At 42.6% G+C, this 20,610-nt stretch overlaps 1 protein-coding gene across 1 annotated transcript in view; it reads left to right on the top strand.

Annotated features, from left to right (window-relative positions):
• DCDC1 (doublecortin domain containing 1) overlaps positions 1 to 12,315 on the top strand; it is a 465,581-nt gene extending 453,266 nt beyond the window's left edge. The window contains 2 exon segments of the mRNA XM_060019694.1: positions 2,946 to 3,142; positions 12,116 to 12,315. Of these exon segments, the coding sequence (XP_059875677.1) occupies positions 2,946 to 3,142; positions 12,116 to 12,315 (397 nt within the window).
• Positions 12,316 to 20,610: the final 8,295 nt, after the last annotated feature.

The raw sequence follows: 20,610 nt of genomic DNA, 5'->3' as shown, positions 1-20,610 counted from the left end.
TACATTAGGATGTCAGGGATCACATGATACAAAGTACAGCTTGCCTGTGTAGGCAACGTTGGTGTGGGTTGTTCCTTCCTTAGGAAGCTGTGGATCTGGCTGGCATTAGGGGCTCCATGGCATTTTCAGTATAAACCCATAATTCTGCTGTTGTTATGATTATTTTCTCCCTTCACCACTGAGGGATGACATTAGCAATGGAATCAGCTAGCCTATCTCTAGTCCTCTTCGGTCAGTAAGAGGCTTGTCCTTGGGTGTATCCTCCAAACCCACTTTAATGGAGTAACCTTGGTGGTCCTTGCTATACGAGCAGCATGACCTTGAGGACGCAATCTGTTACAATATCAGGACTTTGGTTACAATATCAGGATGGATACCAGTTGGACTCTTAAGTTACACTTCCGAATACAAGTAAGTCTGTCTGAGGAAGTGGATCTTGCAGAGACATCCTGGCAAAACTGAAGACACTCTGGCATCCAGGGAATTTTTCCAAATCAATTCAGAATGTCAAACCGTTTTTATCAGACTTTCCCTTGCCTCTTGTTTAATGCAGTCATTTTGATAGGCTGAATTCCATTGTGGATTTTGATTTTTGTTACCATCTCTCTCTCGCCCAGCACTCTGCGAGGCCAGCCTGCCTACCAACTTTCCCAATGTTGAAACGTGTGCTCTACTCTTTGGACTTGACCATCATCAACTGTGTTTGAACTTTCAATCCTTGTTATGTTCCAGGACACCCAAGGAGTAGTATTCTCTGTTACATAATGTCCAGTTCCCATGAAAAAGTTGATGTGGGCCACAACGATGTATTGAACTAAAGCTGTTTAGTGTTTAAGAGGCTTCCTAGGGAGGAGTTCTCAACAGCAGTGGGGGCAAAGTGCAGCAACAGCACAAGACAGCATGAGGAGCACTCTGCACCCCTATCCTCCGGCTCATTCAGGAAATGACAACAAAAGACGTTGGGGCTTCCCTGGTGGTGCAGTGGTTGAGAGTCCGCCTGCCGATGCAGGGGACACAGGTTCATGCCCCGGTCCGGGAAGATCCCACATGCCGCGGAGCGGCTGGGCCCGTGAGCCATGGCCGCTGAGCCTGCGCGTCCAGAGCCTGTGCTCCACAACGGGAGAGGCCACAGCAGTGAGAGGCCCATGTACCGCAAAAAAAAAAAAAAAAAAAAAAAAAGCCACTTTTCATTTCAGCAGCTTACAACAGTAATTATGGAAAAAAATGCGATTTATTTGTGGGATTTTTAAGTACTTCAAAGGTGTTTATTTACACTCTTACTTCAGGCCACTGTCATTGCTCCTGCGGATAATACTGACGGTTTTCTAACTAGTCATGGTGCACCCCCAGCCTCACTCCTCTCCAATTCTTTATCCAAGTAGTAGCCAGAATGATCTTTCTAGAATGAAAATCAAATCGTGTTACTCTCTTGCTTAAAAACCTTCAGTGGCCCCTGACTGTCATCTAAATGAAGGACACACTCCTCCCCGTGGTACCCCACACCCTTGGGAAGACTGTGCTCCCCTCGCCCTGCAGTCTCGGTTTTCTCACCCCTTTGCTCCCAGAGATCTGCACTCCACTTGTCCTGAAAGTTCCCTAAATTCCCCCAAATCGTGTGTTCTCTCGAACTTCCTTACCTTTGCACATTCTCCTCCTACAGCTTTCTGGGGGATTGTCCCTGACCCCTCCCCAAACCAACTCTGTTGGGAACTGCCTTCCATATGCTTCCCCCGCTGCCCCCTTTGCTTATCTTAACTGTAGAACTTACCACTGTTGACATATTCTTTCTCCCACTGATCTGTAAACTCCTTGAAAGTAAGGCCAGGCTTTTTCACACCTGTATTTCCAGTGCCTGAATATTCCTTACTGTGTAGTAGGCATTAATGGATATTTGTTGAATGAATGTAAGTTTTGGAGTAACTAGTTGGCTAAAAAAGGTACCTGCTTTTTAATATAAGCATTGAATCAGAGTTTGATTTTCTTGTAGAACTTTCTTCTCCTCACATGCACTGTTACGGACTGAATATGTGTCCCCAGCAAATTTGTATGTTGAAACCCTGTGCCCCAATGTGATGGTATTAGGAGGTGGGGTCTTTGGGGGGTGATTAGAAATAGATGAGATCCTAAGGATGGAGCCCTCAGGAATGGAATTAGTGCCCTTATAAGAGTCATGAGAGAGCTTCCTTCTTTCCTCTGCTCTCTGCCGTGAGAGGATACAATGAGAAGTCCCCAGTCTGCAGCACAGAAGACGGCTCTTACCAGAACTGGACCACAGTGGCACTCTGATCTCAGACTTCCAGGATGCAGACCTGTGAGAAATAAATTTCTGTTGTTTATAAGCCTATGGTACTTTGCTACAGCAATCTGAGTGAAGACACACATTGTCACATCAACCCATAGAATATCACATAACCTTCTTATAAAACGAGTCTTGTACTTGACGAGACAGTATAGACTGATTATGTTTCCTTTATCAGAAGGCAAACCAAAGCAATGTTGGTTATGATCCCTTCTTTGCCCATTGTAACTTTCAAAACACTCCTAAGGCTTGATAGAGTGGAAAACACTGTTCTCCCATCAGTGCCCAGATGGACCCTTAACTGGTTGCCTGACTGCTGCAGGCAGCCTGGCTTGGAAGAGAAGACGTGTCACCCCCTTGCACAAGTGTGATGATTTGTGGCTGAGAAGGGAGAGCCTGCTCTCTGAACCACATGCCCCCTGGTGCAGGCAGGCTAAGGAAAGATGAATGGCATTATAAGACAGACATCTGAATGTTTCGTATTAAATTAGTCCCACAGAGCGCCCAGAATTCTCATTCCATAAATCACAAGGTAAACTCACTCCCAGGTTAGACTGTTGTGACTTTGGCCTGTGGTGTCATAGATAATCTGAGAATAGTTAAACATTTGTCTGAAATAGTAATAATTTTCAACATATTTACTCAGTGGCAGAGAGGTGACCCAGACTGATCTCTGTTGCCAGAAACAGCATGTAAATGGGAGTCAGCCAATTCAGGAGATTTCCAAACAAGAGTCACTGCTCTTCGGCCCCTCTGCCTGCTCTGAACCTGCCATGAGCTCCTCCAGGAGCCGTGAGGTGCTGGGCGCTAAGCTGAGCAAGCATCACCCCCGCCAGAGAGCAGGTATGAAAGAGCACTCACCGATGCCCCCACCCCTTTTCCTGAATATGTGGCAGTCCCAGCACCATTTTGAAGCCCACTTTCACCTTAACTTGGTCTAAGCATCATAGAGCTAGGAAGGACCTTCATTTCACTAAAACCGCATTGCTCTTCAGGCCAAGGTTTATTCTGAGAATATTTTACGTATCTTTGGATCTATTTTGGTTCTTCCATTTCTGGGCTGACTTTGTGACTACTGGGGGCACAATAAAATTGGAGGAACATTAGCCTGTGGTTCATAAGACCATTTAACTAGATGTCAACTGGCTGAGGACCCATCTGAGCTGCTGCTTCCTCTTCTTAAAAATAAGGAAAGTAGACTCTTCCATCTCTAAAGTCCCACCCAACTTTAAAGGTCTGATTCTGATTCAGTAGCGAGATGCAATTGGGCAACAAGAGTTGTGACAGCCAGAATTCCGGGAGCCTATCCTGCTGCTTGGTAGAGCCTTTCTATAGGTGTTTACTAGGACCTGCATGCAGATCGTCTTCAGCCTCAGAATTCCAATCCAAATTTCACCAGAGTGACAGAGGGAGGCCAGGACACAGCTTAGGGATGGCCAAGGACTGGAAGTGGTTCCTCCTATGGAAAGATCTCTGGACTTGGTGTCAAAGGCCTAAGTGGTGTCTTGCCTTCTGCACTGTTGGGCAAGTCCATTGGTATAAGGATCAAATAAGATCAATTATAAACGTGGACAGAGAAGGGCACTAACGCTGTCAGAGTGTGTACACATGCCAGGCACCCTGTTGGACTTTTACACTGTTGTTGTCTTGACCACCCTTGGAAATAGATGGGTTTTTCCTACTTCTCCTTTTACTTTTTAAAAATGGGAGGGGGGGCTTCCCTGGTGGCACAGTGGTTGAAAATCTGCCTGCAGATGCAGGGGACAGGGGTTCGAGCCCTGGTCTGGGAAGATCCCACATGCCGCGGCGCAACTAGGCCCGTGAGCCACAACTACTGAGCCTGCGCGTCTGGAGCCTGTGCTCTGCAACAAGAGAGGCCACGATAGTGAGAGGCCCGTGCACCACAATGAAGAGTGGCCCCCGCTTGCCGCAACTGGAGAAAGCCCTCACACAGAAACGAAGACCCAACACAGCCAAAAATAAATAAATAATAAATTTTTAAAAAAGAAATGGGGAAGTTGAGTTTCTGAGAGGTGAAACGTCTTGCCAAAGCCATCAGCTGATAAGTGGCAGAGCTGATATTTGTACCCAGATCTGTCTAACCTCAAAGCCTGTAGAAATTTCAGGTATGGTTATCGGCAATTCTAAAACTGAATGGGATGCCTTCATTGGATGCCTTCAAGGAATAATTTTATGGTTTACTCACTGCCTGCTTGGAAAATTTCTCTGATGACAGCTGAGTTAGGCAAAGTGAGCTACATTTGGATGCCCAGCCCAAGGTGGTGGGTGGGAGAGCACCGCCACATGCGTCAGAGAGGAGCCTCACTGGCTCATCAGGACATAGCAAGCAACTAGGGGGTCTCACTTCTCTACCTGAATGGCTGTATTCATCCATGTATTAGTTGTTAGGCCTAGTACCATAGGCTGGGTGGCTTAAACAACCGAAATTTATTTTCTCACAGTTCTGGAGGCAGAATTCCAAGATCAAAATGCCAGGAGGACAGGTTCCTTCTAAAGGGTGTGAGGGAAGAATTTGTCCCATGCCTCTGCCCTAGCTTCTGGTGGTTTGTAGACAATCTAGCATTCCTTGTCTTGTTGAATCATCACCCCAATCTCTGCCTCATCTTCATGGGGGACATTCTCCCCATGTACCTGTCTGTGTCCAAATTTTCTAGTCATTTTGGATTAGGGGACAACCCACTCTAGTATGACCTCATCTTAACTAATTACATCTACAACGACCCTATTTCCAAATAAGAGCACATTCTAAGATGCTGGGGGTTAGGACTTTGACATGTGAATTTTTGTTGGGGGGAACACAGTTCAACCCATAACAATCAGTAATGAAAGTCTGAACCCTCACTCACACAAGCACTTGATCTGAGCACAAGTGCTCTACCATTAAAGATCGCAACATTCTCTCGTGATGGCATGTCTCTCTCCCTTTTATGTCTTTCTTGTTTCTTACCAACACTGAAGTCTGATATTAATGGAAAAACCATGAATAAGAAAACTATTATCCTATGAGGTAAAGTGCACTCAACTGTCAAAGGAAGACTTATCGATCAATTTCAGTTAAACCTTGCTTGTCTGACACTTTGCAGCTAAGGAATGTGTTTTTATTGCCTGGACAGATAGTTCAGATTTCCGGTCAGTCTTAGTAAAGACCCCTTTTATAACACTGATAAAATTTTATCACAGAGCTATGAAAACAAAATTAGGTTTCATAACTCACATCAGGCCTTGAAGGAGATGCCTTTATAAATTTTACAAACCTTATCAAGTTTTAATGCACCTATTCTGATAAACATTTTTAAAATAGCAACTTCTACTGAACTTCATATGTATGTATGTATGTGTATAAGAAACTGTATATATGTGTGTGTATGATATATTTATTTCCCCTCTCTCTCTTTCTCTTTCTCTCTCTCTCTCCCATACAGGAAAGAAAACTTTCTTCACCTACTTGGAAACATGACTGTGACAGAAAGTCCAATTTAGATTGCTGAAGACTGAACTTAGGAAAATACGAAAGAAATCTGTGTAGATTATTTAAAACTTTAGTCCTAGAATTCGTCCTTCAAAATAACTGGAGTTTTCATGGGCAGATTTTGAAGAATTAGCAACACTGATAGATTATCTGTAAATTCATAATAAGACATATTACAATCAAGGGCAGCGTTAGCCACAGGGATTTTGTATTCTAGTGAAAACCTACATACATTCTCTATTTTTCCATTCTATAGCATGACCTGTTGGGAAAAAAATTGCATAGGTATTGAGCACATGTTCTGTCTCCCCAGCTAGATAGTAATTGCTTAGAGGGCAGAGACCCTTATTTTTATTTACTCGGGACATTATCACTCAGTGATAATGCCCAGCAGTCCCACTGCCAGAGCAGCGTGACGGGAAGACAAGGTTCAGCCGTCTTCCACTGTTGTGCTGAACCACAAACCAAAATTACAGCAGTTCAATGGGAATAGAGGGTCTGCTTTCTAGAATTTTATTTCAGCCAGCTGTTCAGGAACTACCGTCCTCAGAGTCAAATTAAATCGAGTTGTAGCTGGATAGTCCTTTCTGCTTTTCAGAGGCAAGAAACACTTCTCAAAATTGGGCAAATGGAGTCAATGTCATGGTGTAAACTCGGCATCACACATTCTTAAAATCTATCAATGATGATTGTATATTTTGTTCTCAAATGCCGAGTCTGAAGAAACATCCAAAAATTATGTGAAATTACTTATGAATGTATTGACAACACTCAAAGCCTCAATAGACTATTGTAAAGGAATTCTCATACTGTTTTGTTTCATATACTCCTTTGAAAATCTTCTGAAAAGCCATAAACTTACAAAATGACATACAAAAAATATTTTTCTCATACCATTTCATGGGGTTCACAGGCCTACCTGAAAAACATTAGTGAACTTCCAGACAAAGAACTCTTGATATAAGAGAAGATACTTCTGATTTCCATAATCTTTAAGGTTTGGGAGGACATAGGAGCCATACCTCTCAAAGGAAGATTTCAAAATGTCAGCGGATGCAGATTCTGACTTCCACTGTGGTAACGTTATCTACAAAAACAATAAACCATCATCATCTTTGAGTGTGATTTTTGCATCTGTGGATCTTAAGTGGGAAGAGATAAGGAAATAAAAACTTCTTCATAGAGTGTTGTTAATTTTGGGCATTCCTTGGAGAAAACACTTATTACCTGGAAGAAAAAAGCTAATTAAGTCGACATCTCTTACAATCACAAAGCCATTTTTACTTGCTACTCTTTCAGACAGAAGGGAATACTTGCTGTTTCCCTTTTGTCTGTCAGGAGAATAATAGGGAACACTGACAACCCTGGTAGTTGGGAGCTGAAACTCAGCAGAAGAGAGGCCGCAGGTGTCCAGAACCTGCCCGGAATTCACTGCTACCTGGCCACAGAGAAACAGAATATCTTGAGAACACCCAGCTCTCTCCAGTGCTGTTCTGGTCGTGCACTTACCTTTTTTATAAGATGGTGACATTTCCAAACGTTTAGATACTTGAATTATTTTATTCCAAGTCATGTTTCAACTCTACTTCACTTAATTTAGTCAAAGTGTTCCGTGCAGTCAGTCAGAAACGATGTTAAAATGCTGTTTAACTCCCTTTAAGGTTTTGTTTAGAAACCTCCTTAAAACTGTTAAATCTTTATATGAAAATATATTGGATTATGATTTAACTTTACTGTCCTTGGCTGGAGTTCTCAGATTAGAAAAGGACACTGGACCTGGAGCCGAAGATGCCCTGCAGAGCTGCTCTGTCTGCTCTCTGCTTTGTTCCCAGAGCCCAGCACAGAGCCTGCAACACAGGAGGTGCTCATTAAATCTTTGTTAAATATCAAATGAGCACCTGAGTTTCAACTCTACCTGTGCTTCTTACTACCATGGGACATATCTATTTTCTCATCTGTGAAATGAGAATAATAACATTTCCTTCTACCCTCTAAAAGTTGTTTTTAGCGTCCAATGAGATAAAGCATGGAAAAGCATTTTTCCTTTTGACCTGAAGAAAGGAATAGTCTTCAAAATTAGGCATACATCTCATACAGATATAAAAGAAGTAAACACCATTGTATTATTGTAGGGGAAAGAAAGAGATCACAGACTAATAATCCAAAATAGTATAATTTTTATTTTATAGAATTTTAATGCTGAAACGAAGAAGGGGACTGCTCTGTCGCCAGAAGTGAAGGACCACCACACCCCAGGATTTAAGGCATCAAAATTATGGGCTTTCTTTCATTTATGGGTACAACCTAAGACATCTCAGAGCTGCCCTGTGGCCAGTAGGGGAAGGATTATGTGACACTCATGTAAGTTAGGAGAAGGGAACTTCTGATCCTCAATAGGGGAGGTGGGGGGCAAATGCTGTAGTTGAAAGTTAGCAAAATTTATTTTAAAGGGGTATCGATGACATATATTTATAGGATTCTGGTTTACTCAAGTACCTGAGCAGCAAGGAATACCCTAAACTCAGGAAATTGGCATTGTTTATTCACATAACATATATTTATGGAATTCCTGTGATATGCTAGCACTGCTCTGGGGGCTGGGCTACAGTGCTGAACAGGGCAGAGTCTTCTTTCTCGTGGACCCTACTGGCCTAGTGAAAGCACACAGCCAATAAAAAAAAAAGGAAGCAGGGCTTCCCTGGTGGCGCAGTCGCTGAGAGTCCGCCTGCCAATGCAGGGGACACGGGTTCGTGCCCCGGTCCAGGAAGATCCCACATGCCGCGGAGCGGCTGGGCCAGTGAGCCATGGCCGCTGGGCCTGCGCGTCCAGAGCCTGTGCTCTGCAACGGGAAAGGCCACAACAGTGTGAGGCCCGCGTACCGCAAGAAAAAAAAAGAAAAAGGAAGCAAATTAAGAGGTAAGAAAACAACCAATGATAAACGCTATGAAGGAATGAACAGTGGATAAAGGGATAGAAAGTTATAAAAATATCATTATAAAAATTTTATGACTTTTTTTTTTTTTTGCGCTACACGGGCCTCTCACTGTTGTGGCCTCTCCCGTTGCAGAACACAGGCTCTGGACGCGCAGGCTCAGCTGCCATGGCTCATGGGCCCAGCCGCTCCGGGGCATGTGGGATCTTCCTGGACCAGGGCACGAACCCGTGTCCCCTGCATCGGCAGGCGGACTCTCAACCGCTGCGCCGCCAGGGAAGCCCGAGAAGTATTAATTTTTTGAGCACCTATTATGTGCTAAGTACTTCTTTGATCAAGTTCAGTTTGGCATCAAGTGATAACCCTCCTTTGTGTCGAGAATAAAAAGTGCACAGAGGAGAAAGGAAAGGAAGAGGTGAATACAAAGTATACTCTACTTGTTCCTTTGATTGAACTCAGGAGAAACAACATTTTTTTTGCTACCACTCTCTGAGCTTCTGGAATCCCTCTGACTGCTCTCTGTTTGAACTTGGGCAAATATAAAACTTACATTTTCTCTGTTCCCGGAGCCTTCAGAATCCCAAAGCATTTGGTTTAGATTAAATCCGTTGACCGAGGCATTATAATTCAGCTTCAACACAGATGATCCCATCACCCGTCGCCTTATCTAACCTAACTGCTTATTACAGTAACAGAGTACGCTAGTCTGGGGGGCAGGGGCAGGGCCGGTGGGGGGGGAGAAGGTCACGCAGGTTTAGCTGCCACATGTACACAGCAGGGTGGTGTCCTTTTAGAATCGAGAGGAGTAGATTCATAAAATCCAATCAGGAGCATGTGTGTGCATTTATATAGGCTTTTTTTTTTTTTTTTGCCTGAATCTAAATTATAGAGGTTTTAATAGCTCCAGTAATTAGACAAGTATGCAGTCAACCCCATTATGTTCCTGTGTAATATCACACTCCTCAGGGCCCACCTTCCCTGCTTGCTGGGCTCCCTGCATGGGCCCCCTGCCCCTATTTTCTACCATAGGGAAGCAGTTTTCTTTTCAAAGAGCTCACTGTTCACATTGTTTTTGTTCCTTCAATCTGGAGGTTGGATTTGCTTTCTCAGCGGTTTCCCCATTGCATTGCCCAGTGGGTAAGAAAAGGACAGAGTGGGGCCTGGTCACGGTCGCTGGTTTGCATTCCTCACCGCGCCCAGCACACGTGTGAGGCTGCATGGTGGGTGCTATCACGGTCGACGAGGCACTTAGCACGATGACTGGCACAGCCTAGACCCTTCACAATTGCTTACAGCTAACTCTGCTTCAAAACCTCTTCCTGGCTCAGTTATTGACCTTAAAGAAAGCAGAACAAAAATGCCCAGACTCACTATCTTAAATCAGGATTTCTTTCATAGAACTGCTTTTCTAGCTTCCTGATTGCCTCTTATTATTTTTTTTTCTCTTGTGTTCTGTAACTTTCTATTATCCACAGTAATATTTCACTTCATCAGCATAGATAATCTCCCTGCAGGTGCCAAGAGCTGTATCTTGATATATATTGGATATCTTGGATGTTTCTTATTGCTGTTTCCTCTAGAACTATAAAAAAAAAAATCTTTCAGTTATTTAAAATTAAAGACAGGATGTGCTGTATTACTAAAATAATGCAGTTTATCTAATCAAGAGATTGACTTTTTCCATATGCATACACATATTTTCCTCGGGGCTGTCAGAAAACAGTTTTCATCACCATTTGTTTTGGGGTTGTTGTTTTTTTTTTTCCGTGAAGATATTTCCAAAGAAAGACGTCTGGAGGTTTAGCATCCTGAGGTCGCCTTTTCCTATCCAGTCCCCACCAAGCAAGGAAGGAAGGAAGGGAGGGAGAGAGGGAGGGAGGAAGGACGAAGGGAAGGAAGAAAGAAAGAAAGGAGGGAGGGAGGAAGGAAGGAAGGAAGGAAGGAAGGAAGGAAGGAAGGAAGGAAGGAAAAAAGAAAAATTCTAATTAAATTCTTTTCTTCACAAGGATCTGAAAATTATCACCTGAAAGCGATTCTAGAAGTCTATGATGTTGGCCTCCAGGCTGCTTAGAAAAGGAAAAAAAAAATAGCGTAAAATCAAAATCCTGTAATTGACTTCATTGTAATTGGCAAACTGGTACTCTCTTTTCTCTCCTGAGTATCAGACAGACAGAGACAGTGGTGTGGGCAGCGGTAGGAGGCTTGAAAGTCAGCGATGTTTTCTGAGACTATCTAAAATCTTTTCTACAGAGACAGATAAAAGGATAATGAGCTGGGGTATTTTTAAAGGATTCCCACAATTTGCAACTCAAATAAATCTAGTTTTAAAGTACGTGTGTTTTTAGGCTGTAATGACTGAAAATGTTAAACTAAATATTTTGCTTAAACAAGTAAAGACGAAGGGGGTAAATGAGCAAATTAAAATGCATGAGAGCTGCCACAGCAGCTTCCTCTAGAAGAGAATGGCTAATTCAGCCGCAACATATTCTTGTCACTCCTCTGGAGAAAGGCTGCCCCAGGAGGAGCCCAACCGTTCAGCACTTTGCTTCTGGTCAGGATTGATTCCAGATGTGGGAGGTAAATGCTAGCAAGGGTTTGGATAATGGAGTGGAAATGAAAAATCCCGCAGGCCATTTGAGTGTTGATGACAGATGAGGTAGGTATTTTCAGGTAACTAATGAACTTGCTGGGAGCTTGAAGAGCGCTCAGTCCAGTGGGTATTTAACAGGCAGGAAAGACCCAGCTGAGATAGCTGGGCTGCCCCCACGCACCAAGAATGGGGGAGCGTGGACTCCTGACCGGAACATGTTGAAAGCAAAAGCTGAAATGTAAATGAGCTGAATGTAAGTCTTTTCCTAAAGCTAGTTCATAATTTGTAAATACGTGCTTTTTTTCCAACTTCCTATTATTTGATTTATTGTGACTATTTCACTATATGAGGAAATAATGAATGTGTTCACTATATATGTCAGTAAGGGGAAATAAGAGGCAGAATATTAGAGTGGTTATAAGCACAGGTCTTGAAGTGACCTGGACTTGGGTTTAAATATTGACTCTGCCACTTCTTAACTCGATATTGAGTAAATTATTCGAAGCCACAGTTTCCTTATCTTTAAAATGAGTATAATATTGGTATTTATTTTAAAAGAGTTGTGGTGAGAATTAAATGAGGCGATGTATATAACACCCTTAACCTAACACTCAATCAATGCTCAATCAATGTAAAGTTAACATGATAATTATTGTTATTCTAGGAATGGAGTTTGGACTAGTAGGCGATACGTAATTCCAGCAAGGAGAGAGTTTAATCTTTAGCAGTGGGGATTTTGACTCGCAAGACTTTCCTATTATTAGTAGTTGCCTGCTATTTTCAACTTTAATATCGGTATTTTAGTTAGTGTTCTTGGCTGCAAGCTACAGAAATTTACTATTGACAACTTAAGCAACCAGGATATCACTGGAAGGTTAACGGGAGGCTTACAGGATGGAAGGATGCCAGCCTTGGAAACAGACAGGAAGCCCAAGAGGCAGAAAGCAGGAAGCAGAGCAGGGGACACAGAAACCCTCCGGCATCCGGGACAGCCAGGCATGTGAATGACTTCCTGTCATTCCCCAGGTCACTAAGTCTCAAGAGGGGAGATGGTACTTGTTTGGCTAAGCTCAGTTTACATGCCCAATCCCTGGCTAGGCAAGGGGGGCGGGAAAAAGAAAATCTGTCGAAGATCCGGCCCTGAAATTATACTCCTACCCCAATCACGGACACAGGGGGAATTAGGATTATAAGAAAGGAAAATGTACTCTGGCAGCTAAAACCCATAAACGTCCATCATTACTGATCTAACTGTCTACAATACATTCCACAGAATTCTCACTGTAAACCGGGTGCTCTTGGGTATAATGATCGTGTTGCTGGAGTCGCATTCCTAGGTTCTCAGGGCTAAAGAAGACTTGAAGGCAACTGCCAGTTTGCCTTGAGTGAAAGGACCAGAAGGTTAGAGCTCAGATGGCTGCGCACAGCGGTGCAGGTTGTCCACTGCACAGGAGTGCCCAGCTGAGAAGGCAAGTGGGGCTGAAATTCATCTTCATTCCTCTCATCACACATCTGCCCAGAGGAAGAGGCTCCTTCTTGTAATTTTCATGAAGACACTGCCATCTCGCTGACCCCGGCAACTGTGGTGTTGCATCAGCCCAGAGCAGATACCATTTTCTCTTTGCGACCAAGGCGTTTTAGGGGCTAGCGGCAGCTGTCGCCAAATCCCACACCACCCCGGAGTAAAGGAGAAAAGGAACCAGGGATGGCTGCCTTCCTCCATCTCTTGCCTCTATCACTTCTTTCTCATCTTTTTCTTCTTCATTATCCTAGAATGAGAGAATCTCAGGATTGAATGAGATCTGGACAATTTCCTAAGCCAGCTATTATCCAGTGCTTGAAATGCAGCCCTCTCTCCCTCCCCCACCACATAGTATCTATGACAACTAGTCATTCCGATTTAAGCACCTCCATGGACAGGAAATTTACCACCTTCCCAGACAGCCCATTCTAAGAATTCTTCCTTATCTACCTGAAATACATATGCTTCTGACTTCTAGTCACTCTGATTAATTCTATGTCTGGGGCTACAAGAAACAAACCTAACCCTTCTTCCATATGAGAGGCCTTTCAGTAGTTAAAGTCTAAAGTGATGCTTTTCCAGCATAACTTTCTCATGTAGACTTTGGGCAACAGAATTTCATGATATAGCTAGTCAAAAGCTCTTTGAATTCTCTCTCATTTTTCACTGTAGCCCTCTTACAATGCGTCATCTAGAATTGAATGCAGTAGCCAAGCATCGTCCAAATAAAGCCCATGATAGCGCTAAGTATTAATGATCATAAGTCATAATAATAATAACTAGCTGAGCTAAATTTACATTCACCATATACCAGGCACCGTGATGGGCACTTTACTTACGATACTTAATTTAATCCATACAACTCTTTCAGAGATTCTGTTGTTATCCCCTTTTACAGATGAGGAAACTGAGGTTCTGAGAAGTTAAGTCGCTCACCCCAAATTCCCACCACTAGTAAGTGGTAGTAATGAGATTCAAATCTGGGTGTCCCTGAGACCAGAGCTCACACACTATCCACTTCACTGTGCTTCTCTTAATATCACTGAAACTCCGTTACCTTTTTTTCCATTCTTCCTGACCTGTTCTCACCAAGATTTCACCAACCTTTAACAACCTGTCTGCTGACCTGCAGAGCTAGGGCTCTCATTCCTGGTACATTTTGCTTGCATGATACATCTTTAATAGAGATTGTACTGCTGGATCCTAGGACTGAAAGTATATCAAAAGTAGGGGAAGGTTGTCGGAGAGGAGGAAGTATCTTGCCTACACTCTCATTAACTCCTTTTTACTCTTTTAAGCCTCAGATTGCTCTTTAGATTTCGATTTCTTGGGAGTTTTGATGTTGTTTTCCATACAGTGGTTTGGGGAGCCAAAGGGGAGTTGAAAGCAATTACTGCTTCCACCAAGGTGATAGAAAAGCAAGACAGACATTCAGCTCAGCCCCTTAACTTCTCCCCCTTCGCTCACGTAATCCTGGGGAATGATCTGAATTAAGGTATGCACTGAATTTTCAGTTTGGTGGACATTGATCTTTTCCATTGTCCCAAGCCCTTTTAACCCAGTCCTTATGGAAGTGGTTTGAGCACTCCATGAAAGGTGAACAACTTACAGCCAACCCCAGGTGAGTACGAAGAATTCTCCCAAAGCCCGTGGTAGCAAATGGTAAGATTGATCTTAAGTCAAAGGAAAGATCAAAGTGCTTCAACAAGCTTCCTGCTGTAGATGCTACAATTCTCCAAAGACTCCTGGAATTCTGGAAAGTCGTTGAGCTCATGTCGTCTTAGCAGGCTAAAGGCTCTTTGGCCTTTAGTAACAGACCTATCAATTCCCTTAGGATGACACCAAAGAAAACATGGGTGAAAGAGTGACATAATGCTGTAAATTAAGCGCCAAAATCCAGAATGTTCTGCAGTAGTAACTCTCTGCTTCCTCTTCAGTTTTGCTCATTATTCTCAGTCCCTATCTTTGTGCTCAGCACATAGTAGATAGTCAATAAACGTTCTTTGAACATCAGCCCTCACTGAATACAGAGATGCATTAAAGATGCCTAATCCTGTAAGAAGTTGTGAATCGTTATATATCATTAATTGTTATCTACCTCAAATTCTGAAGCCTGGTTTTTCTATTTGCTCCAAATCTTAATCACCTTAGATAAAACAGGCTACTTTTATTTTGCATCAGCTTCTCTTCCCACTACCACTAATGATAACTCAAAACCAATCCCTTTGATGCAGATATTTTCTGATACTCTCCTTTTAAATCTTCCTTGGTAGAATGTTTAAAGGGAATTCCAAATTTGGTCCCTTTCAAGCTGAACCTATGCTGAATATATGATGTTACATTTTAAAATTTAGAGCTTTCACTAGCTAAGAAGATTTGTCACTTGGACCTCAAATTTTAGGAAGAAAATGCTAGCTGCAATTCATACAGGATTAGTTTTACTTTTTGTATGTAATACAGTCCACTAGGTGGCATCTCAACACACAGAAAGCTGCATCTATGCATTGGAGGTGAATCCACTCTACTGTTCTACAAATACGTTTTAAATTGCACTGAGCTTTATGGTTGTAATATCATTGAAACACTCAGCGTTTGTGAACTGGAAGATTCCGCGGTGAAGGAACTATGTTTCTGTATTAGATAGATGTTCTGGTAGAATCCAGCTGCTCTTTCTGATGGAGCACTGTTCTGAAATTGCATCCAAGGATGGAAAACTTGGTATGGAGGTACTATCAGGTAACTCCAGTTGCTGTGATGTGTGATTAAAAGCTATATACACCAGCAGAAAATGTGACACAAAAGGCAGTTAAATAAGCAATTAACAGGCTACCTGTTGTCATTTAGGCCAGATTTAGAAAGACAATAAGGCCCTCTTCCAACATTCAGCATTTCTGAACTCAGGAAACATCCCTTTGGAGGAGGAAGAGAATGCTTCTGGTACAATCCCTCCTCAGGTGGTGACCCTTCTATGGATGTGACCCTCCAAGAGGTGACCTTTATCCTACCTGGATAACTAGCCTGGATAACATTTTAAAGACCTTCTGCCATCTTTCAAACTTAACAAAAGTATCTTTAATTTAATAGTCATATGTTTTCTGAAGTAATATTTCATTTTCATCTAAAAAATTTCAGTTCTTCAAAAAATTTACTGGAAGATCCTAGAATTTGTGAAATCTTCCTTGGCTTCCTAGACCTGGGTAAGTTACCCCCACGTGCTCCCATTGCACCCTATTTCTGCCATCATTGCCCCTGTTACACAGGACTACAACCGTCTGTTTTTTAATACTTGTCTCCCCCTCTAGACTGTAAGCTCAGTGAGGACAGAGGACCTGACTGTATTGCTCACCACTGTGTCCCCGGGGGTGCATAACAGTGCCTGGTACTCACAAAATATTTGCTGAATAAACAAATGAAATTCTAGGCAAGAATAAAAGAATGCATTGACTTCTAAACTAAAAGCCTTGAAATGTTTTCAAGGGCCACTCTATAAGACACAGTTCAGAGTTATTCCTTCTTTCCCTGTTCTCAAACCGATTCCAATCTATTATGATGATGATTCAAGCCTTTTGCTTTAAATCATTATGAGGAGCAAATGGCATCCGAGGGCTGCCATCCAGAAATAACTCTTGGCTGTTCAAGAAAATCGAATGCATTCAATTAAATTAACGTTCACTGACCACCAGTAGATATGAAAAACCAAATTTTACATGAAATATTTGGTATTCTACCCTCACCAAGGTGTCCCCGTTAAAATCTCTGCTCATCTTTCTTTAATTAGATAGAGATGGATATACATGAAACAATACACTGTAAAACAAAACAGTATACATTGCATAACAAAACTTTTTCATAATTTTTGTCACAAAAGACAACCTTGCAAGCAGGACTAGAGCTTGTGGCTGTCTCTGGCAAGGAAATTTTACGAATGAGTCTTTGTAGCAGAGGTCACGAGCTTAGGCTCTGGTGCTGTACCAACTGAGTTGGAATTCTACCTCCACCAGTTCCTGTCTTGAGACCGTCAATATTTTACTTAACATCTCATGAAGCTATATTTTAAAGATGTCATCTATCTTACAGGGTTTTGGGGAGGATTAAATTAAATGATGTATATAAACTCTTAGTATAGTGGCTGGCCCAGAGCAAAAGATCAATAAACATTACCTATTATTATAATCATTATTATTGTTGTTATTATTATTAATATGAATGGCTTTTCTTAGAAGTCCTTTGTAGTCAGTGACAGCCAAAATGAATATTCCACAGATTCCCTCATACATCTTTAGGTTCTGTCCATTAGATTGTGACATTGTGGCTGTAAATAATTATAAATGAGCCCCAGGTGTAACTTAACATCATGTATTTAAATCAAGAGCCAAAGAATGATGATCCATCCCCCTTTTTTACTTTTGGACTAGGTTTTCCTCTCTATTATTTCCAAGATTAGGTGTCTAGCCACTGCTCCCTCCCCCCCATCTATTCATCATTTAATATGCATTTATAACGGAGTACTAGGTATTGTTCATCCATGGATTCTACCTCAGAAAGTTTACAGTTTAGAAGGAAAGATGAAATAAGCACGTACACATAACTGTAAGTAGACTTAGAAAGTGATGAGGGTCAGAAGGGATAGATATCGCACAGCGGAATGCAGAGGAAGTATAGGATCACAGCTATTTTGGCACTCACACTATGTCCATATAGATAGAGTGTCGCTAGTGAGGATACAAGAAAAGTGAAAGTCACCATTCTTGTGCTTAAGGAATCTGGAAACTTGGAGAGAGGCAAAACTAAAGCCATGAATGAGTTTGGGCTGCATCCCAGCATCAGCACCGTGCCTGGCCCTCAGCAGACCTCCAGCTGAAGAAAGAAATATCCGGAAGGATATCTGTAAACACACACACACACACACACACACACACACACACACACACACGTACCTCCATGCGTGGATAAAGATCCTTTGAAGGAAGAAAGTGAAAATAGCTCATACTGCCTTATGGCTGAGAGCTGGAAAGGCTTATAAAGACAGGCACAGGATGCTTTTATTGGTCCCTGTAACACTTGACTTCTATATTGGTTTGCTAGGGCTGCCATAACAAAGTACCACACAGTGGGCTGCTTAAACAACAGAAATTTGTCTCACAGATCTAGATGTCAGAAGTCCCAAATCAAGTTCCTTCTGAGGGCTATGAAGGAAGGATCTGTTCCAGGTCTCTCTGCTTGGCTTGTGGATGGCCATCTTCTCCCTATGTCTTCAGATCATCTTTCTTCTATGTGTGTATCCAAATATCACCTTCTTACAAGGACATCAGTCATACTGGATTAAGGCTCATCCTAATGACCTCATTTTAACTTGGTTACCTCTGTAAAGACCCTAGCTCCAAATAAGGTCAGATTCTGAGGTACTGGGGGTTAGAACTGCCACATATCTTTTTTGAGGGGGACATAATTAAACCATGAAAGTTTTCAAGAACTAAAGATGGTGTTTACCAATCAGGTTACCAAACTCGTTGCTGAAAGTGATACCCAATTATCAATATCAGTTAAGTTCAAATCAGCACATATCAAGTGCCTGGCATGATCAGAACATAAATAGTAGATGCTGAGGTAATGCACAGATGTTATGGAAATATGGACATGATTTCTTTCTGCCCAACCCTAGGATAGACCATCAGAGTCGAGTGGGAGAGAAGAGACAAGAAGAGCACAAATAGCCGTGCCAGAAGGATTTTTTTTTTAACATCTCTATTGGAGTATAATTGCTTTTCAATGGTGTGTTAGTTTCTGCTTTATAAAAAAGTGAATCAGTTATACATATACATATATCCCCATATCCCCTCCCTCTTGCGTCTCCCTCCCACCCTCCCTATCCCACCCCTCTAGGTGGTCACAAAGCACCAAGCTGGTCTCCCTGTGCTATCGCGCCACAAGGTTTGATGTGGCGAGCTCCACAGGAGTAGTGTAGTCACGGAGCTATGGACGTACATCAAGGACGTGGAGACAGTGATATCCCAACCAAACCCTGAAGGATTTGTAAGATATTGAAAGGCAGTGTTGGAAGGGAGAGCGGTTCAAGAGAAGGGTGAACTTGAGCAGAGATGTACAGTACGGAGATTCATTCATCCAGGTGAATGATCTGGGGTGTAGTGGGGTTAGAGAAGTACTTTTCAAACTTTGTAAAACTTCTGAATCCTTCTTGAAGTGAGACTCTATGGAGACCCACAAAATGTTAAAAGCAGAGCTGCCCTGGTCTAAGATCCTGGCGGCTCTAGAGATTCACAGAGCAGAGTTGAAACCCCAGGGCTGGCGACTAGAGCAGTAGGAAGTCAGCCTGGGAAGGCAAGGTGTGGCCAGCTTTGGACACCCAAGCGTGGCCATGAGCCTGGGGATAATCAGGAGGCATTGGGAGGTTTCCAAGCAGAGAAGTGACTAGACCAGACTCCTCTGGTGATGATACAGGGGACAGGCCAGAACAGGGAGAAATAACTTTGTCTTGAAACAGTATACGTTTATAGAACTTTAACAAGAGAATTATGTATCGTTATTATCCAAAGAACTATAAAAAGTGACCAAATCCTTTGCCTCTGTTCTTCTAAGACTCTTTGTGTAGCCTCAGCTGCTGAAAAACCACTCCAAGCTGCAGCAGAGAGGACAGATTTTATATTTCGAGAAACCGAGATTGATAGCAATGTGGTTGGAAGCATGGGATTTGGACTCTCCCAAGCCTGTGTTTGAATTCCAGCTTCTACCAAAATTCCTTAAGCCTAAGTGTGAATTTTCTCATCTGCAAAATAGACACAACTATATCAACCTCATATGGTTACTGCGAGCATTAAATGAAGTCATATATTTAAAATATTGAGCACAATGCTTGGCAATTGTTGCTTTCACAATGTGATTATTCCCCAAGACAAATTAACCAACCACATTAAAGGGGGGCAGGGTACCGAGTACACCCAGCAGAGTCATTCATATTGATGTGATTGCTGGGTTTCCCTGATATGGACACATCCTTCCCTGGAGCAGAGTATCTGCTAGCCAAAACTCATTACAGGGGCCCTGTCCACATTTCTCCATTTCCACTCGCATCCTCTTTTAGTAGAGACCACTCAAGCTTCTCCCACATGCTCATCTGCATAGCTCATTTAGAGAATTGAGCCTATAAAAGGATTCCTAGGCAACAAAAGAGAGAAATTACTTTGTCCACACTATCAAGATGCCTGCTTTGTGGATACTATCAAGACAGATTGTGCAGCAAATTGGTGAAGGCCTCACAGAGTGTCAGAATGTATGTACAGTAATTGAAAAGTATTGCTTACATACTTTCAGTATCCGGGCAGTCTCCCAGCAGACAATGGCATCAAGGGATAAAATGCACCATAAAGGATGGATTCCAGCTGCATCCAGGACAAATGTCATGCATGTGCCCTGAGGAGTGTAGGAAGGGCATCAACTACACTAATGGCTTCCAAGGGAGCTGATATTCCTGTTTTCCATGAGGCAGAGACAAGAAAGGAACTTTGTCAGAAACACCCTCTGTGCTCACAACTGGCACAGTGTTTTAAGCTTCCTCAGATGCCTACCTAGAGATACATGGCTGCTGTCATTCTGGTATTTCCTGAGGGTGTCCAGGGTTTCCATCTAGCTTTCCTGCTAACCTGTAGTCCCCACCTCCAAGATTTGAATCACCAATTTCCCCCAATGTCTCCCACCTGGCTGCTGGCTGCACCGTGTTTCCACAACCACCAAAGGGATGGTGAACTTACTTTTCAGAAGG

Source organism: Delphinus delphis, chromosome 8 (assembly GCF_949987515.2).
Source record: "Delphinus delphis chromosome 8, mDelDel1.2, whole genome shotgun sequence".
Lineage (NCBI taxonomy): Eukaryota > Metazoa > Chordata > Mammalia > Artiodactyla > Delphinidae > Delphinus > Delphinus delphis.
Note: the sequence above shows the minus strand (reverse complement) of the source record. Positions and strands in the feature narration are given on the sequence as shown.